A 24,282-nucleotide genomic window follows, 5' to 3' on the forward strand; every position below is an offset into this window, starting at 1 on the left:
TCATTGCCAGTGAAGAACTGAAGCTCTCCCTTTTAGCCGAGGTTCATCCAGAATCTGCAGATTCAGATGAATCTGCAAGGAAAGGAGATTGACAGGAGGAACATGGAAGGACATAGAGTGATGTTTTCTCTGGAAAGCTGAAATCTTCAAGTAATAAAGCTCAGATGTGAGTCTGAAGGAAAATTGTAGAGTGTTTAGGAGCATATTGTAGAGATGATAATCTGCTTTTCCCTACCCTTCTGAAAATGGGAAGATTGCCAACCAACTGCCTGTCTGAGGGGTAGAAAAGAGGAGTAAACTATTGAGGCTAAAACATCCTGGAGAGCTTGGGTAGCTTTCCCAATTATTCCCTCTATACCTGCAGCTCACTGACAGTCTGAGTCAAGATAGCTGAGAGAGGCTTGCATCTGGAAAAAGATCAATTATGAGCCTATTTATAGCTGTGTACCAGTGTTTCCCTACCTTGGATTTGAAATAGGGCTAAAAGTCAAGTTCTCTATTGCTGGATTCAGGCAACAGAGTTTCTAGACCTTCAAATTGCTTAGAAAAATTTTTAATCACACTCCTTCATGAGATAATATGGGAAAAATCCACCTTCTCTATGCTCCCTTCAGGTTTCATGAGTGGCACAAGGGGATGGCAGAGAGAATGGAAGGCACTTACTAACAGTCTTTCCCACTTCCGTGGCTCCCAGCAAACTCCCTGTTAGCAGTTTTCAACAGCCGCCCTCTGAGCAGCAAAAAATCCCAAATGAGACAGTTCCTGACTCAGAGTCTCTCCCCGCCAAATATACCAACAATTGTCACAGACAACCAACAGAGACCAAACAACAGCTACTGCTAGGTCCAGCAGTTTTCAAATGTTCACAACCTTCCTTTTTTTTTTTTAAAGAGGATGCCTATGTTTATTTATTTATTTATTTTTGGTACCTGAGATCGAACTCGGGACCTTGCGCTTGCGAGGCAGGCGCCGTAACCACTGAGCTAAATCCCCGGCCACAACCTTCCTTTCTAATAGCAGCTGAGTTTGTAGGTTTCTCGGTCACCTGGTTTGCTCAGTGCATCTTCTTGAATAAACATTTCTTCACAGGATATTAACTATCTCCAGCCTTGATGCTACATTACTCTTTAAGGAAATCTGTCCAAAGGCCTCTAAAATGTTTCAGAGTAGGGCCAGGGATTTAGCTCAGTGGTTCTGCAGCCTGTCTCGCAAGCGGAAGGCCTGGAGTTTGATCCCCGGTATCAAAAAAATAAGATATTGAGGCTAGTCAAGTTTACAGAATTTGTTTGTTACACAATTGTGGGACTCAGATTTTCCAGTAAATGCCATATGAAAGTGTTGTGCCCAGATCGCGAAGTCCCCAAAGACCACCAAGGAATCAATTCCGATGCAAACACACGAGGGTCATTTATTCAAGCTCGAGCAGGGACTCACAACCGTCACTGGCGCAGCGGATCAGGATTGAGAGCCCTGAATTTTAAATCAGCAGGGTTTTTATTGTGGCTATAGCAAGGTTTGGGGATTTTTTATTTAGCAGTTACATGATTGGTTGATATTTAGCAAGTATGGGGTGTACGGGGGGGGTGTTGAGGGATAGCTACATATAGATTTTATAAAAAAGGAACAATCAGCTCATTGACAGAATGTTCATGGTCAGCACATAGATAATGGGCCCGGGAGTGTCTGTTTTCTGGGCAAACAGAGGATTGAGTTAGGAGCTGTGTCCTTTTTTTATCTGTTGTCCCAGAGCAAGGACATTGTATCATTACTTTATGGGCACAAAGGAGACTAGGGGAATAGTTGACTTCAGTGAAGTGGAATTTATGTCAAGGCCACTTTGCTGCCTTATTCTAAGATGGAGTCAAATTTTAAAATGGAGTTATTTAGGTCTCACATTCCCCCCTTCTCATGAAGCTAAAGAGGACCAATCATGGGCCTCTGGGAGTTATTTTTATTAGGTCTTCAGAAACTGGTTGGTACTGGGATCTGAGTACCATTAGCTGTACTGTGTTAATGTGTTCTCTGATGAAGGATACCAACTTGTTAAGTATGTAAGGTCCAAATGTCAATAGAAGTAACAAGATGAGTAGTGGTCCCAACAGGGTAGAGATTAGAGTGGTCAACCAGGGAGAAGAATTGAACTAGGACTCGAACCAACCTTGATTCTGTTCTTGTTTTCATTTTTGTTTAGCTAGACTTTTTCTAACCTCTGTCATAGATTTTTTGACCACTCCTGAGTGGTCCACATAAAAACAACATTTTTTACCTAAGGCAGCACAGAGCCCTCCTTGTTGTAGAAAGATTAAATCTAGCCCACTCCGATTCTGGAGCACTACTTTCACCAGAGAGGTCAGTGACTCTTGTAGGTGGGAGATGGAGCTTTTTAGTCTTTTAATATCTATGTCTATGGCTGCTCTCAAATCATTGTAATGTTTGTTTTGTAACACCAACGATGAGACTCCTGTTCCTGTCCCAGCTAATCTTAAACCTAGGAGAACTGTCAAAGTGATGGCTGTTATAGGTTTTCGTTTGACTTTACCTGGGGCCTCAGTCAGATGACTAAAAATATCTTTTTTTGAATGATATAATAGCCTAGGAACCAATTGTACTAGTACACAAAAGTCCCCAGTCTGGTTGAGTACCTTTTTATGTGCACAAGGGGTGAGCCCAGTGGAGCAAGCCCACCACCTATCAGAAGGAGGTACAAGGTATTTTTCTGGACTAGACTGATAGGTTCAGTTGCAAAGGTGTTGGTGAGTGGCCGGGGCACTGTCAACACAAATTTCATGACCAGTCACAGATTGCAGGGTTAGCCTGGCTATCCCCTTTTGTTGTCATCTACATTGGGTTGGACTATCTGACTCAGTGAAATTGTCTAGGTAAGCTACTCTTTTATAGTAAGGGGGTTTGACATCATAACATAACCAGCAGGACTGAGTGAGGTCAGGCCTAGAGGCATTTAGGGCCTTGAAGGTGTGAACTATCAGTCCCCATAGGGGATCCTGGCCTTGGTCAGCTCTTTCTGCCTTTTGATTTTGGTTGACCCTCCCAGTCCTGGTGACAGCCTGTGTGGGGAGCTAAGGGGGCTTGGTGGACCTAGGAGGAGTGGGGGGAACAGTGGGATTAGTGCAGAATTTGGCCCAACCTGTTGGGGAGGCCCCACGACATATGGTTCTATTTTTAGTCTTACAGTGAATAATAGCCCATTGTCATGACCATCTTGATATAGGCGGAGTCCTCATGTTCAGCCCATTTCCCATCTGGTATATCTTTTGCCTTAGTTGGTAAATGAAAGTCTAACTGGGTTACAGAGGAATCCCGTGCATGGGCCACTAAGGACCATGAAGTTACTTTTACCATGGCTCATTTGAAAGCCGTTGGGTCCAGGGACTCTTGTTAGGGAGATTAGATCATCTTTGACGGGAGGACTCCATGGGACAGTACCTGTGGACTCACATCCCCATGTCGCACAGTAGAAGTTATCAGCTCTCCCGCAATTTTTTGTTCGAGTTCACGAATGTCTTTTTCTAGGGCAAACATAGAAAGGGGTACTTCGCAAAGCATTTCTCTGAGCGGGTTGGCTACACCCAGGGTCTAGTCTTTTTGGGGCCGTGGGTAGGGATATGGTTCAGGTGGAGGGATCCAGGCTCTTATTGCATGGTTTACATTTAGGCTTTCTCCCATCTCCGATCTCCCAATCCCCGATATCCCAGGTCCCTGTTGCTAGTAAGCACAAATCCAAATCTAGGGTAGGCCACCAGGTTAGCGGTGGAGCCAATTTAGATGAACTATTAACAATGTCACCCGTGGGGGTACTAATGATAACCCAGGTTAAGTTTAGAGGAGCATGTGGGTTTTGTCTTCTCATTACCGATGTTAAAAGTACAGTTACCATAATTATGACTAACGACGACGCAGTTTGAGTTTGAGTGGGTTGTCTCAGTCTTTGGACACCTGCCATGATGGGATGAAGTCTTTTAAAATGGCGTGTGGATCTGTGGGGTGGACGTGAGTGTAATGTATCCACGAGGTGATCCCGTCGACTTTGAGAGTGGTGGGCATGGTCAGGACAGTAACATGGGGTCCTTTTTAGCGAGGCTCGAGGTTTTTCTGTCGATACCTCTGGACAAAGACCCAGTCCCCTGGTCGGTAGCGATGGGGCTTGGGGGTGGTCTGGACTTGTACAGGGCTTTTAATTTAGGCCAGATGTCTTCATGAACAAGCTGGAGGCTCTTTAAGAAGAATAACAGTTTTTGATCATCAAATTCAGCAAGTACCGCAGATTGAAGGTTAGGGATAATGGGAGGAGGTATCCCAAACATGATCTCAAAAGGGGTTAGCCCCATCTTATAGGGTGAATTGTGTACCCTATAGAGGGCATAGGGTAGGAGAGTCACCCAGCCACCGCCAGTCTCTAAGGTTAATTTAGTCAAGGTCTCTTTTAGGGTTCTATTTATTCTTTCTATCTGTCCTGAACTCTGAGGTCTGTATGCACAATGTAATTTTCAATTTGCCCCCAGTATCTGCGCTAAACCTTGACTCACCTTGGAAATGAAGGCGGGTCCATTGTCTGGCCCTAACATTACTGGGAAACCATACCTTGGCAAGATGTCTTTTAGCAACGTTGGCCACAATCCTTGCTGTCTCATGTTTGGTAGGAAAAGCTTCTGTCCATCTTGAAAAAGTATCTATAAGATTAGCAGGTATCTGTAACCATATCTTCTAGGTCATACCTCAGTAAAGTCTAGTTCCCAGTATACACCAGGTCAGTCTCCTCTCAATCTGCTGCCAGGGTTAGCCTTATTTGAGATAGCATTGGTCAGTTGGCAGGCTTTGCAGGTGGCAACAATATGCTCAATCTTGGAATTAGCTTCTCGAATCTTTATCTCTGCATGTCTCAGGAGGTCCTGCATCTTTTGGGTGCCCATGTGGGTGGCTTGGTGTATTTTGGAGAGAACTTGCTCTCCCAGTGTTTCAGACAGGATGACTTTACAATCAGAGGATTTTTATCACCTGTTGAGGCATTGGGGCATGGGTAATTGTTTCATCCATTTTAAGTCTTCTTCAGTATATTGGGGTTTTTTTGGCAAGGCAGCACTTTTTGGATCTGGCAGCTGAGTGGTTAGTGTCAGATCAGTCTCTAGAGCTATTTTTCGAGCTGTCTGGTTGGCCAAATTATTTCCTCGAGCAATCAGAGTATCACTCTTTTGGTGCCCGGGACAGTGGATAATAGCCAATTTCTTTGGCAGCCAAAGGGGGTCACCAGTAGGGCAAGAATTTTTTCTTTGTTTTTAATAGTCTTTTCTTCAGCTGTTAACAGTCCTCTCGCATCTCAGCTGCTATAAGGAGATCATCTACACATTGTAACAGAGTTAATTGGGGGTTCTGGAGGCGGAACTCACCCAGGTCTTCATGCAGAGCCTCGTCAAAGATAGTGGGAGAGTTCTTGAATCCCTGTGGCAATCAGGTCCAGGTTAGCTGTCCATTGATGTCTTGTTCTGGGTTGCTCCATTCAAATGCAAAGATATGTTGGCTTTTGGGTGCCAGTGGGAGGCTGAAGAAGGCATCTTTGAGGTCTAAGACTGTGTACCATCGGTGGTTCGGGGGCAGAGAACTCAGGAGGGTATATGGATTAGGTACCGTAGGGTGGATGTCTATGACCCTCTTGTTTACTTCATGGAGGTCCTGTACTGGTCTGTAATCATTTGAATGAGGTTTCCGTACTGGCAACAAGGGGGTATTCCAGGCTGACTGGCATGACCTTAGAATTCCCTGGGGAAGTAGCCTCCTGATGTGTGGAGTTATTTTCTTGTGGGCCTCTGGAGACATGGAGTATTGGTGAACTTGTGCAGGGTCTGCCCCTGGCTTTATCTCTACAAACACAGGTGTCCTGTGTGTGGCCAGCCCCATGCTTGCGGGAATATGGCAAGCCATTGTTTCACGTCCGAATTAAGGGGGGGGGGGTTGCCCCTGGTGTAGCAGATATTCGTCCTCAAGGCTCATAGCTAACACTTGGATGGGCTTTCTCTCTTGGTTAAAGACTTCTGCACCCCCGGACTGAAAATAGATTTGGGCTCCTAACTTAGTGAGCAAGTCTCTTCTAAGTAAAGGATAGGAGCAATCAGGTATAATCATAAATGAGTGGGTTACCCGGCCCACTCCCAAGTCTACCGTTCTTCGGGTAGTCCATGAATACTTTTTCATGCTTGTGGCTCCTTGGACCCAGGAAGTTTTGTCAGAAACATGGCCATGAAGTTTAAGCAGAACCGAATGTTGAGCCCCTGTGTCTGCTAGGAACTCGACAGGTCTCCCCTCCACTTTTAGGGTTACCCTGGGCTTGGGGAGGGGTACCGAACTCCATCCCATCTAGTCACTCAGTTCATCCATAGCCAGGATAAGGGCCTTGGGGTGGCTTCCCAGCTTCTTAGGGCATTCTCTGGCCCAGTGGCCTTTTTTCTTGCAATAAGTACACTGGTTCTTTCTCAATGGGGGGTGATCCCTATGTTCCCCTTTACCTTGTCCTTCTGCTGCAATCTTTCTCAGATGATGTTCACGTTCTTTCGGCTCTCCCGCAGTGGTGGCAAGAAGGATCCAAGCTAGGTTCCTAGTTTGCCAATCACCAGCTTTTGCCTGTCTTTTTTCTGCAGTTTCTCTATTGTTATACACGCTCTCTGCCACTACCACTAAGTCCTGAATACTCTTTTCCCAGTCTGTCTACTTTCTGTAACTTTCTCTTAATATCTGGCGCCACCTGGTTGACAAAATGCATGATAACGGCCGCCTTTGTCTCAGTTGTTTCTGGATCCATAGGAGTATACCTACAGAAGGCTTTCTGAATTCTTTCTAGGAAGGCTGCAGGGCTTTTGTTCGGCCCCTGTTGTACATCCCCTACCTTGAGACCTCCCAACAGAGCCTGGCGATAGACCCGGAGCCTCTCCTTACCTTCTGCTGTGTTGAAGTCCCAGTCGGGCCGGGACAAAGGAAAAGAAGTATTGATAGTGTCAACATTGGTGGTGGGTTGACCACTGTCGCCAGGAATGTCTTCCAAGACCCTGGGTCGGCGGCCCACCAGCGCATCCGCTTAGACCATTTGCCGACCTACTCAGAAATAATTGGGCCCCCGAATTACAGACAGACAACTTTGCAAACACAGAGACACTCACTGGCCAGTTTTGACCCTCCAGTTCAGAGGTCCTGGGGGTTTTGGGGATCCAGGACGAGCCCCCAAATGTTGTGCCCAGATCGCGAAGTCCCCAAAGACCACCAGGGAGCCAATTCCGATGCAAACACACGAGGGTCATTTATTCAAGCTCGAGCAGGGACTCACAACCGTCACCGGCACAGCAGATCAGGATTGAGAGCCCCGAATTTTAAATCAGCAGGGTTTTTATTGTGGCTATAGCAAGGTTTAGGGATTTTTTATTTAGCAGTTACATGACTGGTTGATATTTAGCAAGTATGGGGTGTACGGGGAGGGGGATTGAGGGGCGGCTACATGTAGATTTTATAAAAAAGGAACAATCAGCTCATTGACAGAATGTTCATGGTCAGCACATAGATAATGGGCCCGGGAGTGTCTGTTTTCTGGGCAAACAGAGGATTGAGTTAGGAGCTGTGTCCTTTTTTTATCTGTTGTCCCAGAGCAAGGACATTTTATCATTACTTTATGGGCACAAAGGAGACTAGGAGAATAGTTGACTTCAGTGAAGAGGAATTTATGTCAAGGCCACTTTGCTGCCTTATTCTAAGATGGAGTCAAATTTTAAAATGGAGTTATTTAGGTCTCACAAAAGCAATTCTAATTTCCTAATTTATAGTCTTCAGAAATCTGTGAAATAAATGCTCACAAGTTTCTTTATATTGCTTTTCTCTCTACCCTAAATTGTTAGAAAGAATATATCAGAAATACTTCATCACATAAAAGGCAAAAAAATAATAAATGAACAAACAGAAGATGCTGTATATCAAAGATAGAATTAAAAATCATTATAAAATATGAAATCTTAAAGAAGGGAATTAAAACAAAATATCTGAGGCATAATATCAGAAAACGTTCTTGAACTGAAAAATAAATGTGTCTATTACATATAATGAAAAAACTGGTATGGGATACTTAGGCCTCAGTGTGACTGTGTAATATGAAATCTGATAAAATATGATGGTTAACTTTAATATTTTCACACGACTGATCCACAGAGGGCCCAGACTTTTGGTTAAGTACTCCAGCTGGATTTGCCTTCCTGGATTGCCATCCTCAGTGGAGCCAAGCTTGATCTGATCTGTTTAAAGCCTGATCACAACAAAGGCTGAGTCAGGGAGGATTCTCTTCACTGCCTGTCTTTGAGCTGTGACTTTGGTCTTCTCCTTCTTTGACACTGAGACTCAGACCTAAACTCACACTGCCAGATTTCCATGCTTTCCAGGTTGCTGCTTCAGGGACTTCTCAGGCTCCATACTCCATAATTACATGAGCCAATGAGCCAATTCTTTATATTCTCTCCCTCTCTCTCTCTCTCTCTCTCTCTCTCCCTCTCTCTCTCTCGTATATTGAGAAAATACCTCCACAGGTTCTAAATCAGCAAACCACAGACCAGTCCTGATCAGTGGCCTGTTAGAGCCAGGCCACACAGCAGAAGGTGATTGGCAGGCAAAACTTCATCTGTACTTAGGGCCCCTCTACATAGCTCTGGGTTTATTACCTGTGTCAGATCAGTGTCTGTGTTCGATTCTCATAGGAACACTAGCCCCACTGTGAGCTGTGCATACAAGAGATCTAGGTTGGACACTCCTTATTATAATCTAATATAAGAATGGTAAAAATGAAGGACACAATGTAATAAGAATAAAAGTAAAGTGCACGATAAATGTAAAACACTTCAACCATCCTGAAACCATCCCCCCTCACCATCTCCTCCATGGAAAAATTTTCTTCCAGGAAATCAGTCCATGGTGTCAAAAGGGCTGGGGAGTGCTGAATACCTTCATTTTCCAAGTGAAAGATGCCCAATATAATCTAACATGAGAAAAGCAAATTTATTGGTTTAAAAGTCTTAGACTTTCAAGACAGATATGATTAGATATGGCTCAATTCAGGGACTTGGATCATATCATTATGCTTAGTCTCAATTCATAGATCAACCTCTGAGAAACAGCCTCTTAAGTTACCTTTTTTTCTTCATACTATGTCACAATTTATGTTTCAATTATGATTGTATTTTTTCCTGTACCTTTCTCTATGTTGGTCTCTATTGGGTGACTTTTTTTTTTTCATGTTTTGCTAAATGATTTAGCCCTATTTCCTAGAATATGACCTGATGCATATTAAATGTTGAATGCATATTTGTTGAATAAATAAAGCTTTGTTCTTTCTCCATTTCATTGACTTAGCTTTACTATAAGTGCTATTTTGTTTGTTTCCCATAGGCTGACTTTATCTAAATAACAAAAAAGTGGTGATTAAAATCCTTAAACACACAGTCTTAGTGATTTGATTCAAAAGGCTGAGCAATTCTTCATCTTATGCCCCTACAAATGGAATTTAATCAAGATTCTTTCTGTAGATGAGAGTTGTAACAATATGTAATTGATTTTACAGGCTTTTTTTCTAGTCTTATGGCAAGGAGTGGAGGAGGTAGATTTAGTCCTCTGACAGAAGTATTTGAATTGATTTCTAGATGAATTGTTTTGTAACAAAAATTTTAAAAAAGGAAAATTCAACTCATACTAGACTCAGTAAAGAAACAGGAAATTAAATCCTCTAAGCATGCAGTAAAAGATCAAGTGATAAGCTGCAGGTAAATTCTGAAGCATAGATCGACATCACAAGATACAGTTTGTTTTCTTAGCCATCTGTTCTCTTGTATTTCACCTTCATCCTCTTCCTGACCTTCCTCAGAGTGGGTAAAATAGAAAGTAAATTTATGGTCACTTTAAAAAAATTCTTGCCTCTTCAGAGAATCAAAATAGTAGAAACCTGAATCATGACACTATATTATAGGAGTTACATTCAAGTTTCTGGTCTCACTCACCACAGTAGCTGTGTATTTTTTTTAAATCATGACTCTCAGTCATTCCCATACATTTCTGAAATCAATAACTCTGCTCTCAGTCTCTTGACTCTTTTAAACTATCTATTGATAGGAAAGCATAACGTTTCTAGAATTAAATTTTCTTTTAAAAATATTATCCAAACTTCATATGTCTTGCATTTGCATCCAAATGAATAAATGATTAAACAGTAATTAGAAAAAATTAAGTAGCATAATCTTTTATTAAAGTGATGGGATTAAACCATCAATAAGGCTCACTGGAATTAATTTACTTTTTTTTTGGTAGCAGAGATCAAACTCAGGACCTTGCATTTGCAACGCAGGCATCACACCACTGAGCTAAATCCTCAGCCCCTAGGCCCACTGGAATTAATGGTGAATAGGAATTCTGCTTTTGATCTCACTAAGCCCCCAGAGGAGCAATGATTTTTCTTAATAACTACAAATTCTAGAATAAAACACAGTGGAGAACTCCTTCAAGGCACTGGAGTTAGTATAAAAGCATGCAGATTCTGGAATATAGTCAATATTTGTAAGAAGATTAAGTACTGTATGCAAGATGAATGTCACTTTGATATATATATATGTGTATATATATATATATATATAGAGAGAGAGAGAGAGAGAGAGAGAGGTAGATAGATATGAATTACTGAGCTACATCTCAAGTTCTTTATTCTTTATTCTGAGAAAGATTCTCTCTATGTTGCCCAGGCTGGGTTCAAACTTGTGGTCCTCCTACTTCATCCTCCCACAGTGCTGGGATTATGTGCATGCATCATCATGCCCAGCTTGATATAATTTTCAATGTGAACATAGACCATAGGAAGTACTCTTTGTGAAAAAGATAAAATATAGAAAGAAGACTAACAAACTTTCTGACATGAGAAGCTAGAGGGAAGGAGGGAGGGAGGAGAGAGAGAGAGAGAGAGCCTGACTCTGTTTTAATTTTTCTCATTGCTGAAAAAAAATACCTGACACCCAACATTAAAAGGGGAAAAGTTTTTTAGCTCACAGTTTGTAGAGGCTTCAATCCATAATTGACTGCCTTCAAGGCAGGATGGCACATGGCAGAGGGGCAACAGTTCATGGAGGACCAAAGGTAGCAAAGCCACAAGGGACCTTAACAAGGTCTTTCTGCCCCTTTTAATTTATCCAGACTACAGGGTTCAGGGTGGTGCCAAGCCACTCAGTAGATTTATTTAGTAAACACACACTGTTAATCCCAGCATCTCACTCTCTAGATTCAGCCACTTCTGAAAAACCCCTATGACTACATGAGACTATGGGAGGACATCTAGACACAAACTATAACAGACTCTAATTTCTCTTTATTAATTTGGCGAAATCTCTGCCTGATGCCTGAACTACACATATGTGGAATATACACATAGAAATCCAGAAATGTAAAATAATTAAATAGTGATATGAAATACCTGAGAGAGCAAGCTTTCAGGCAGAGTCTAGCAAAGTTACTTGTATGCTAAAATTAAAAGGTTAACAATTATCAAATTAGTGTAACAGAGTTTCTACATGATATTTATCAAGTCCTCGGTAAAATCTCAAATTAATTCACCTAAAGCAAGTCAGAAAAATAAAACCCATTCTAAAGAAAGTAACCAATGCCCAACTGATATAATATAATGCAGTATTGAAATTAGTAGATCATTATTTGAAAGCATAATAACTATGCCCACTTATACAGAGAATATATCATACTAGCTACAGAAGCCTGGGTGAGGGTTGATAATAATCAAAATGAAAGTACTCTTCTTATATATTATTAACTATTGTCAGTTTTTCATTCATCTGGAGTACTGTACCTTCTTAACTGGATTCTGAACATTTCATAAATTTATTTGTACAAAAATCATATGTTATAATACAGTGGAATTTCTCAGCAGAAACTATACAGCCAGAAGAGAGTGGAACAATATAGTCAAAGTACTAAAAGAAAAAAAGAAAACCTGCCAACTAAGAAGCCAAAACGCAAAAACTGAATCTTACATCATTGCATTAAGATGGGATTCTAGTAATGTCAAACTAAATTTTGCTAACTGAAACCAGTCGCTGGTTTTCTTGGGGTGGTAGTGCTAAAGGGGTCTGACTGGGATGGGACATGAAGGAGAAAGTTTTAAGTGATGGAAATCATCTGTATCACAGTAGTAGCTATATATATGTACACACTTTTCAAAATATGTCAAATTATATACTTAAATGGGTACCTTTTATTGTACATAAATCGTGTCAATATATTTGCTTAAAAGATGAAACATATAAAGGAATTTTTCTTTCTTTGTTTCTTCTCTTTTTTTGTGCTGGAGATTGAACCCAGGTCCTTTGCACTGAGCTACAACCCAAGTCTGTTTAAAAATATTTTTATTTTGAGACAGGGCTTCAAGTTGCTCAGTTCCTCAGACTCGGCTCAAGCTTGTGATACTCAGTCTCCTGGAACATTGGTAGTGTAGGCCTGTGCTGCCATGACCACCTAGGAATTTTTCTCTAATTTTGGTTTAGGAAATGATTTCTTAGCTAACACACAGGAAACACTAAATATAAAAGAAAAAAATGAATTTAATTTAATAAGTATTAAAAAGCTCATTATCATTAAAAGAAACTACTGATCCCAGCTACTTAAGCATCTGAGACAGGAAACTCTTGAATTTAAGGCCAGCATGGGCAACATTGCAAAGCTCTGTCTGTCTCAAAAAAAGGCTTTATTGAGAAAACAGAAATCACAGAATATCTACAATACATATGTCCTACAATATTTAATTTAGTGTATATAATTAAACAATAGAATTCAAATTAACAATAGAATTCAAATCGTTTTAGAGTAATCTCATAAGATGATAGAACTAGAACAATTTTTAAAATATATATGAAATATCATGTGAAATAGAGAAAAGCTGAAAGCTTTTCCTCTAAAATAAGGAAAAAGAGAAGGATGCCAACTATCACCTTTCCTGTTCAATATAGTACTGGAAACATCAGCCAGGAAAGCCATGGAAGAAAAAGAAATAAAATACATATAGGAAAGCAAGAAGTCAAATTATCATTATTAGGAGATTACTTGATTTTTTTTTCCGATTAAGTTTATTGGTACATTTTCAGTATAAAATACAGTTACATTCATCATTGGGATCTTGTACTTTTACACGAGTATCTTGGTTCTTATTTTTTTTCCCCTTCCCTTGCCCTCCCTTCACCCCCTCCACCCTTCCCTATTTGCAAAGACCTTGTTTCCATTTTTTTCCCTCTTCTCATATTTTTTCCTTTCCCTTTTTCCCTTCCCCTACCCCTCCCAATTCCCCTGGTCTTTTAGACCTTTTCTTCCTGTTACACAATATCAGTTAAACATTTTTAAAATTACAATATTAAGATCTAGGAGACATTACCACAGATTTTACAGAATTTAAAAGGATATAGAAAGCATATTACAAAAATCTTTTTTGAAATAAATTTGACAACTTCCACGAAGTACCTTGGAAGACAAATTAATGAAACTAACTCTGGAGGAAATGTAAAATTTGAATAGCACCTATTAAAGAAAGTATATTCTTAGCTTGGAAACCTACCTATATGACAACAGCAGGCTCATAAACATTTTAACTGATAAATTATATCAAACAATTAAAGCAGAACAAAGAAGGAACACTTCTCCCCTCATTTTAGGAACTAAACATTGTGCTAATCCTAAAAAGGAATAAAGATAATAGAAGAAAAAAAAGTATGAACATAAATAGAAATTTGTTTAACAAAACAAACTATTGGAAGTCAGACCTGGCAGGATGTAGAAAGTGGTTTTGTTATAGGGATGGCAGTGTTGGTTCATCATTGGAAGATCCACCCTCAAAAGCCATCATTTTAACAGAGGAAAGGAAAAAGCCACATGATCCTGTCACTAGTTGGAGAAAAAGTATTACATTAAATTCTACAGCTGTTCATGGTAAAACCTATCAGGAGACTAGAAGTAGAACAGAAGCTTCTCAACAGATTAAAGACATGTACTCCATACTTCCAACGAGAATGCCTTATATAAATGGAGAAGATACAATGCTTTCTCCTTAAGGTGGGGAACAAGGGCAGATATGCTTACTCTTTATCTGTCCATTAAACTTTGTAACCTAGTCCCCACCAAAATAGTCTGGCAATAAAATGACACAACTAGGATAGGATTGGCACGGCAGAAGCAAAATCTTTATATGTAGATGAAATGATCATCTACAGAGAAAATACTAAGAAATCTCTAGGAGCCCCTAGAACTTGTACTTGAATTTAGTGGGGTTAGAAAACACAAGATATATATATATAAAAATTCAGGTCTGTGTATACTTGCTATAAATGAAGAATTGGATATTGAAATTTAAAAGTTATGTAGGAGTACAAAGGACATAGAAAAGTTAAAAACAAAAACAAAAACAGTGTTGGAAGATGTTTAGCACCCAATTTTAAGACTTCTAAAGCTACAGTAATCAAGGCAGTGTTGGTGTAAGGAAAGACATATAGATCATTTGAATAAAACAGAGAATCTAGAAATAGAACCACACATATATGGTTCACTGAGTTTTGAAAGATTATTTAATATTAGCATTTTATAGAATATAAACTCAATTCAAGAGCCAAGGAAGAGATAGTGTTTTCAGCAAATGGCACTAGAACACCTGGTATCTGTATATAAAAAATTAACCTCAATCCTTTTTTTCCATACATGAAAATAAATGGAAGGGATCTATGAACCTAAATAAGAAATCCTAAATGTATAAAACTTTAAGAAGAAATTATAAGGGAAAATGTTTATGAATTCAGGGTAGGCAAGAACTACCTAGGATACAAAAAACATGATGTATAAAAGAAAAAAACTGATAAATGAGATTCCACCAAAATTTAGAACTTTAAATGACATGATTAAAATGAAAAGTAGTCCTTAAACAGCCATGTTTACAATACATATAACCTATGACCAGAATATATAAAGAATTCTTAGAGCTCATTAATAGACAACTCAATTAAAATGTAGACGTAAGAAGATGATAAATAGCCAGTATAGCACAAGGAAAGGTGTGCAACTCTAGAATCAGAAAAATACTAATCAGTACAATAATAAGATTAAATTATACACTCATTAGGGAGATGAAGTTAAAAGTTTTAAAAGCCTTGTCATGGATTCATTCTGCTGGGTTTCCTGGGGTTGTGATCCTCATTGTCTTTTCCTAAGGAGTTGTCTAAAATTTTTTGGAGTGCCAGTTTGGTATTCATGAAGTTCCTGAGGTGCTCTTTGTCGTGAAAGTATCTTATTTCTCCATCAATTTTGAAAGATAGTTTTGTAGGGTACATCAATCTGGGTTGGAGGCTGTTTTCCTCTAGGGCTTGAAATACATCACTCCAAGCTCTTCTTGCCTTGAGGGTTTGCACTGAGAAGTCTGCTGTTATTCTGATGGGCTTTCCTTTGTATGTGATTTGGTTTTTTTCTCTCACTACTTGTAGAATTTTGTTCTTCTGTTGGATTTCTGGAATCCTAACTATTATATGCCTATGTGTAGATTTTTTTTGATCAAGGCTAGCTGGAGTCAGTCCTATATGCCTCACTTATCTGTATGTCAAGTTCTTTTCCCCTGCTTGGGAAGTTTTCTGCCACTACTTCTGTGAACAGTTTTTTTATGTCATCTGCACTCTGTCCTCTTTCTTTATTGACTCCAATCAGTCTTACGTTATTTTTCTTTGCATCATCTAGCAGCTGCTGGATTGATTTCTCATGTTCCCTTACAATTTTAAAGCAATTTTTCTTTTCCTCCTCACTAATTGCAATCTTATCTTCTATATCTGAAATTCTATCCTCACATTGGTTCATTCTGCTGCACTGACTTTTGATGGAGTTTTTAATCTCTTGGAAATCTGTTTGTATCTGTTTTATGGATTCCATTTGTTTCCTATGTTGGGATTCCATCATATTCCTCAGATCCTCTATTTTTTTATCTGTGTCCTCTCTGGATTTATTAATCATATCTTGCACCATGAGCAAAATCTTTGCTGTTATCTGAGTAATTATTTCTGATTTCATTTTTCCCAGATCTTCTTTTGTTGCCAGTTCAGAGAGTCCAGGTGGTTGAGTATCAGATTGTTCCATCTCGTTTCTCTTTGGGGTTGCTGTAGGTGATCCAGAAGTCTGTTTTTGAGACTTGTTTACATGTCTTCTCATTTCCACAGGAGGGGGTGCTTCTGGCGCCCACATGGCTCACCTCTGCCCTAGGAGCCTGGGATGGAGGTGGGGAGCTTCCTTCCAGGTTCTGGGACCAGCTGAGCTTCTCTGCCCTAGGAGCCTGGAATGGCATCAGGGGAGCTTCCTTCCAGGTGCTCGGACCAGCTGAGCTTCTCAGCTCTAGGAGCCTGGGATGGAGGTGGGGAGCTTCCTTCCGGGTGCTGGGACTGGCTCACTTTCTCTGCCCTAAAAGCTTGGGATGGAGGCAGGGGATTACTTGATTTTTTTATAGGGAAGACAAAAAAAATCCCCTGAAGGGACCCTGGAGCTGACAACCAAATTTAGTAATGTGGCAGGATACAAAATCAACACATAAAAATCAATGAGTACCTGTATTCTAAGAATGAACCCACTGAGAAAGAAATTAAGAAAACAGTATCATTCACAGTAGCATCAAGAAAAATCAAATACTTAGAAATTAACCAAGGAAGTGAAAGATCTCTGTAATGAAAATGACACTACTCTGAAAAAAGAGATCAGAGACAACATCAGAAAATGCAGTTATCCCCTGTTCTTGGATAAGCAGAACCAATATTGTTAAAATGGCAATACTTACAAAACTGAAGTTTTTACAGATTTAATGAAATCCCAATCAAAATGCCAACAGCATTGCTCACAGAAGTAGAAAAAATAATTCTAAAATTGACACGGAACCAGAAAAGACCAAGAACAGCAAAAGCAATTCAGGGCAATAAGAGCAAAGCAGGAGATGTCACAATGCCAGACTTCAATTATATTAAAAAGCTACAGTGATTAAAAAATAGCATAGTGCTGGCACAACAAGAGACGTTAAGATCAATGGAACATAATAGAGGATGTAGAAACAATCCTAGGAAATTCTGGCATCTGATCTTTGACAAAAGAACCAAAAAATACTCTGGAGGAAGGATAGCCTCTTTAACAATGGTGCTGAGAAAACTTTATTCACATGCAAAACATTGAATCTAGTCCCACATCTATCACATGTATAAGGAAAGTTCAGAGGCTGCAATGAACAGCTGCATGCTTCCTGATGATAACACTAGAGGGAGCCCCACAACCGCGAACTAGGATTGTTATCATGGAGCAAGATCCTTTTCTTAAGGGTGGAGGAAAGCCAATGTCAAAGATATACTCACATTCCACACCGAGTTATTATGAGAGAAACAGCCATAGAACATCTCTATAGAAAATAACTGTGTGCTTAGGTAGTGAAAACCTAGAGGTTCTGCCCAGATCTTTCCTCAAATAAGGACATGTTGACCCAGCCTGCTCAGGTGTTTGGTCAAAAACAAGGACACCTTGTTCAAAGTAGCAATCTTTCTTGGAGCAGATAACACCCACACAGAGGTGGATTCAGGTCGATAAAACCTAGGCTCTCGGGGTAAAGCTCAGGAGACATCTGAATGGGCATTCTAGCTGTAGAGCTCTCTGTTGGATCAGTTGGAGCTGCTACAAGGAGTGCATTGAACTTGACTTCTCTCTACCAAATATACCCTCCCCACCCCATGCATTTATAATCTAGTGCATTTATAATAAGCCTCTACGTGCCAAGCTCTCTCAGAGTGTGCTTCCCACAGAACATAACATGCAGAAGCTCAAAAGAGGTGCACACAAAGTAGGTCCAGACTTCAACCAAATATTACAAAATGAACTAAAAGAAATCAAAGTGATAGGAAACAGGAAATAATAGCAAATGTCAGAATTTAAAAGAAGTCAGTCATGAGCGATTGAAGGAAGAAATGTTCTGAAAATCAGTGATAGATCAGGAAGCAGTTAGAAATGAGAAAAAAGTAATTTCATAAATGAAGTCTAAAAGTGAAGGAGCGAAGAGTGAATAAGCCTGGTGGCTAAGGCCAAAACAGAAAAAGGAAATACGGAGTAAAAAAAACCTCACCCAATACTAGAGACATATTCGTTTTGGTTTTTTTTGGTACCAGGGATTGAACTCGGGTCCTTGCTCTTGCTAGGCAAGCGACGGAACCACTGAGCTAAATCCCCGGCCCGAGAACATATTCTTTATAATTCTTTTGTGATAATGTTTGAAACTATGCAAATATTAATGCATGATACTAGAAGCCAAGAAAATCATTTTTGTTGTATAACAGGGAGTAAGAAATGAAGCATTTACAATATTCTATTTTTTACCTATTTGTTGTTAATTTATTTATAATTCATTGATGACCCAATAGTGATTTTATACTTTTCAGTGTTTTATTGGAAAAAAGTACACATGATATACACAGAATCTTTCACAGATACAATATATTTTATAGGAAGATATTATTTTATACTCTGAATGTTTTATATTTCCCCAGAGAATATTTTTTCATTTTTATGTAGATCTCTATGTTATATGTTCACAATTTTTAAATGTTTAGTAACTCTCGGTTGTTTATATATATTTTCCAGATTATAGCACTAAAAAGCTTGTTTGGGAGCTCTCTATGCATGGGAAGTGTTTGAGAGCTAGAGGGTTCCATGCAAAAGAGCCCCACAAAACAATGCTCTTCATTTTATTGAGGTAACCCCTAACTTCCATCAGTTCCCCGGAAGGTGGTCCTCTTGTTTCCTAGCTGATGAAGCCTGGCAGTCACCCTGGGGCTGAGTGTGGGAGACTGGTGATGCTCCATGCTGTAAAGGCACCCAAATCTTCAGCTTTGAGTGCAGCTTCTTGCTGTCTTGGTTCCCTGTGTGTCTCTAGCACAAAACATCTTTGATTTAATTGCCCTAAAAGGAAACCTCCAGTTTGATCTGGGCATGGAAGAAACAGAGACCAATGCCACTCAAATGCAAGTCTGCAGTCTATTGCTGATCTGTGCATTTCCTGTTACTGGGTGATGAGGTAGGTATAGAAACTGAACTGTAAATGGAAAACAACTTCTGTAGATTTGATATTTCTGAGATACATGGGCACAAGATTAGCAGGCACATCTTTTGGAACAGAGTACACAATTACTCAGATTTTTCATATTTCTGTTAATCAATTTTTTGGTTTTTATTGTATTTTTATTTGACAGATAAAATTGTATACATTTATCCTGTACAACAATATTCTGAAGTATATACACAGTATGAGATGATTGAATCTAACAAAGACATCACCTTACATAGTTATCATTTTGTAGCGAGAACTCTTGGCATCTACTCTCCTAGCATTCTGCAATCCATTTTTTATTATATTTTATTAAAGTGATATGAATTGGCTTCCTCATTCAGACACTGAACCCATCTGGGTGACCCAATTGTAAAGAAAATATCCAGATGTACTTGTGTGTTATGAAGTAGGTTACTGCTGTTTGTTCTCTTCCCCTTACACAGGTGTATTTTGAACTTTTTTCTTGTGCATAGAACTCTGTCAACCATCTTATTTTTTTGTTTTCATAATTGTTTTGCTATCTCCTTGTGCCCTCCTCCCTGTCGACCTTCTTAATGAACGCTGCTGTTTCTCATGCCACACTTATCATTTGTGTGTTTATGGGTAGACTATATATATGGTAAATCCACAAAAGTTCTATTTACCACTTATTAAGAAGACTCCGAGTGGTTCTGGGGCCTGCCTTCTAAGCTCAAGGTCCCGAGTGCGACCAGCACCAAAAAAAAAAAAAAAAAAAGAAGACTCCATAACAAATGCGTAAATCAATATTGCTATAAAAATAATGAGAAGTCAATAAACACAAATGTACTAAAGTACACATGATAAAATAACAATGAAAATTTAAATTTAAAATATTACAGTAAAGATAGTGTACATTGCCATTAATCTCCCTCAAAAGATTCCCCTTCACTTCAAACACATTTAACTCATTGTTTTTGCCACTTTCTGAAATAGTTTCAGTTCTTTGTGCCCTTATGAGATGTGATCAAAAATGTGAACGCTGTTGCTGAGTGCCATCCAACCGAAAGGCAAGCTCTTAAAAACATTATGGTGTGCCCTCATTCACTTATTCACTGGGTCTGGCACTGAGTGACTTATAGATCTTCCCCAAACCAAAATGACCCTGAAAAGTAGATGTTTTGAATCAATTCAGGACATCAAGCCAGAAATGAGAACCCAACTAAAGACGCAAAAGAGACTTCCAGAATTGCTACAGAAAGTGGCAAGATTGATGGAATAAATGTGTTTGAAGAAAGTATTTTGAAAGGAATTAATGACAATGTGTGTTATGTTGTAGTAATTTTTAAAATTAAATATTTAAATATTTACCATATTTTTGATCATACAGCATTCAATCCAAATGTTCTATTTAACATTTAAAATATACTTCATAACAAAATTCATAAATCAGTATTACTTAAAATTAGTAAAAAGTCTATTAACCCTAATGTAGTAAATGATTCAGTGCTGTAAGAAGAAGACAGGTCACATACATGCAAAATAAGTAATGATTTAGGGTAACTTCAAGAGGCTAATTAAATTAAACTGATAAAAATAAAGACAACATCTCTATCACATGTATGAAAGTTTTTCCCCAGTCATAATTCAGAAGAAACCAATAATAAAATGTAATTAATCATAAAAATAGAACTATAAATCAGGTTGGCTCATTAACACATAATAAACTAGAAATAAATAGCAGAAGTTATTGAAATACCAGAAAAGAAATAGCCATTAAAAAAAAAACATTCTATTCCTTAAAAAAGTATTTAGTTAATAAATGAGTATTGTAACTATATTTGGAATAAAAAAAAGAACAAGACAAAATAATGGAAGTGACCAACAATGAATTTAGAGACTTGTAGTGCCAGGAATGCCTTAATTATTTACCTAGTAAAAACTGACAATAAATGAAATGTTCTCATCTAAGAATTGAAGAAAAGGAGACAAAAATAGAAACAGATGTAGTATGTTTCCAACATAAAAATCATTATTTATCTTGTATACTTTAATTTGAAAATCTAACAGTAAGGGAGCATACAGTTATACTACATCCTGGAAAAGGAAGTCACACATGAAATATTAACTTCAGCTTTATTCATGGTCCTTTAAAAAGTGTATTAGTGAGCTGCAGCAGCCTCTCCAGAGGACTGCACCCAACTTCAGGTGAGGTGTGTGAAGACCAGGACTCAGAAGTAAAATAAGTTCAGATTATCATCATAACTGTCCCAAAGATCTGTGAACCTGCAATCACTATGTGGCATGAAAAGGAATCTATGAAAATTGCAGAGGCAGACATAAGTTGAAATGAGGGAAAATAATAAGAGCTGAACACAGCAGGAATATACATTTTATGGAATCATTAATGTTCAATCAGAGGAAGTGGATTTCCATCAGAAATACCAATGAAGGACTATCCTACCAAGGAAGGATCAGATGACCACTAAAGCCCTTCTCGCTTTAATATTATATAGTCTGATGATAAATTTGAAGCTAAGTAGTTCCCTCTTAATGAATTCAGAGTGAAAGTCCATATCTTTAACCAAGATGAGACAGGATGGTTTATCCTTTTTTCCATTCATTTATGCAACAGACTTGCTATGTTAATATAAGTGACTCAAAGAAGGGATCAGAAAAGGTAGCCTGAGGACGTTGTTAGAGATTCTGCATGAAATCAACTCTTTGCAGCAATGAATAGAGCTTTCTTTACTGTGAGTCTTACATTTTACAGTTTTATGTTTTACAAATTTATATTATCTATTAGATACAGAACTGCTGCAAAGTAGAAAAGGAAAATTTTAGTACTCTTATTTTCCATAAATTAAAATTTAGATACAGAGAAGAATCATAGTTTAAACCATGACTTAATCAATGTCCAATAATTTTGTTTTGTTTTGTTTTTTGAATGAAAGTCTTGCTATACAGTTCAGGCTGGTGTTGAACTCATTATGTAGGCTGGCTTTGAACTTACAGTGATTTTCCTGCCTCAACCTCCTTCTTAGTTCTGAGATTACAATAGTGTACCATCATAGCAGGCAAAGTCCAATTCTTCAATTATCTAATTACTAGTGTGGTAACATTGTTCCCTCACATGCTGTAATACTAGATCAAAACCACAATCATACCAGAAAACTCATTTTAAGCTAGACACATTTGTAATAAGCAAGAGCACAATAAGAGATATGAGACAGAAGAAAAATATAAGTAAAAAAATGAGGGTTATCAAGACCTTTCTAAAAACTATAAATCTAGAGAGAGAAGAGGAGAAATATATTTTATTGCCACATACTTATAATGTTTTCCATAATGCTGAGAACAAAATATTATTTTCCCTTATTTACACAGGAAAATATTAAATTATAAAATGTCAAACAATTCACTCAAGGCCACACAGATAGACTATACACTCCCATGATTTAAATAATCCCAGACTCAATTAGCTTAAATGTGTAAGTACTGTAGCAAAGTGTTTTGATGGGCTGGAGATTTAGATCAGTGGTTTTGCCGCCTGCTGTGCAAGTGCAGGGACAATAGTTCGATCCCTGGTACCAAAAAAAGAAAGAGAGAGAGAGAGAGAGAGAAAGAAAGAAGAAGAAAGAAAGAAAGGAAGGCCGGGGATTTAGCTCAGTGGTTTCACCGCCTGCCTGGCAAGTGCAAAGACCCGAGTTCGATCCCTGGTACCAAAAAAAAAAGAAGACCCAGTCTTGCCAATCACTTTCCGAATGGCCAGGTGTACCTCTCTGTTCTTGAGGCTGTATACCATGGGGTTCAACAGCGGGGTGATGATGGTATAGGTCACTGTCACCAGCCTGTCTTTGCCTGATGTATATTTGGCTGAGGGTCACAGGTAGACAAAGGACGCACAGCCATAATGGACAATGACCACAATGAGATGGGAAACACAGGTGGAGAAGGCTTTTTGCTTGCCTTCAACTGATGGGATCTTCATGATGGTGCGAACAATGAAGCCATAAGATGTACAGATGAAGATCAAGGGCACAACAAGCACAAGGACCCCACAGATGAAGATGACCAGTTCATTGATGTAGGTTTCAGCACAAGCAAGATGGATGACAGATGAAATATCACAAAAGTAGTGACTGACTTTGTTGGAGCCATAGAAAGGGAAGCTGAAGACCAAAGCTGTTCCCACCAGAGATATTAGAAAGCCACTAACGATGCATGTTGCTGCCAGCTGGCCACATACTCTCCAGCTCATGAGGATGGTGTAATGCAAAGCCTGGCAGAGGGCAGCATAACGATCATAACCCATCACTCCCAGAAGCAGGCAATTGGTAACAGCAAAACCAAGGAAGAAGAACATCTGAGTGGCACACCTCATGAAAGGCAGAGTCCTCAGTACAGAGAGCAGGTTGATAAGCATCTTGGGCAGGATGACAATTGCATAGAAGATCTCAGAAGTAGAGAGAACACCTAAAGAGAAGTACATGACTGTGTGGAGGCTGCTATCTAAGTGAATGGCTGAGATGATTGTGAGGTTTCCACTCAAGATAATCAGATAGAGGCTGAGAAAGACCACAAAGAGCACAAGCTGTAATTCCCCAAGGCTGGAAAATCCCAGCAATAGGAACTCAGTGACAAAGGAGGAATTAGCCATGAAGAGTTGATCCCTTGGAGTAAAGCCAATATGATCAGGTCCTGAGGCTTTGAAACTAAGGAATCAGAGATTTACTCTCATAAATTAGCTATGCTAGTCATGTTTGAATAAGGAACAACAGAAATAGGAGAGAGAAAAAGAAATGTAAATTAACTATAAATTATTCTAAATTAGTATTTACCCAAACTACTATTTTTCTGTCTCTGGTTTTAGTAGTGAATCTGGGGACAAGTGTTTATGTGAAAATATATAGCCATTGGCTCAAATAAATGCATTATCCTATGTGCATTTTAAATTTGATTTTTTCTAGAGTTCTAATCCTCAAAAACTCTTTATCTATGCTAATTATTATTTTGACATTTTAATATGATTACTTATATATGCAATGGTGCCAGCATCTGAGGATTCACCCCCATATACACATCTCCTTCTGGCACATTGCTCATCTAGAAAAATGTCCATCGATCTGTCTTTGTATTGTTTGTCCTTAAAGAACATT

At 38.9% G+C, this 24,282-nt stretch overlaps 1 protein-coding gene across 1 annotated transcript; it reads right to left on the reverse strand.

Annotated features, from left to right (window-relative positions):
- On the reverse strand, positions 1–23,783 carry Or10r2 (olfactory receptor family 10 subfamily R member 2). The gene is given in 5 exon segments (XM_087190844.1): positions 1–72; positions 3,445–3,527; positions 4,121–4,232; positions 4,600–4,675; positions 22,864–23,783. Coding segments are annotated over 5 exon segments (1,263 nt in total).
- Positions 23,784–24,282: the final 499 nt, after the last annotated feature.

Source organism: Heterocephalus glaber, unplaced genomic scaffold, assembly GCF_053883595.1.
Source record: "Heterocephalus glaber isolate CG9 unplaced genomic scaffold, H.glaber_assembly_v1.0 deba00001561, whole genome shotgun sequence".
Taxonomy (NCBI): Eukaryota; Metazoa; Chordata; class Mammalia; order Rodentia; family Bathyergidae; genus Heterocephalus; species Heterocephalus glaber.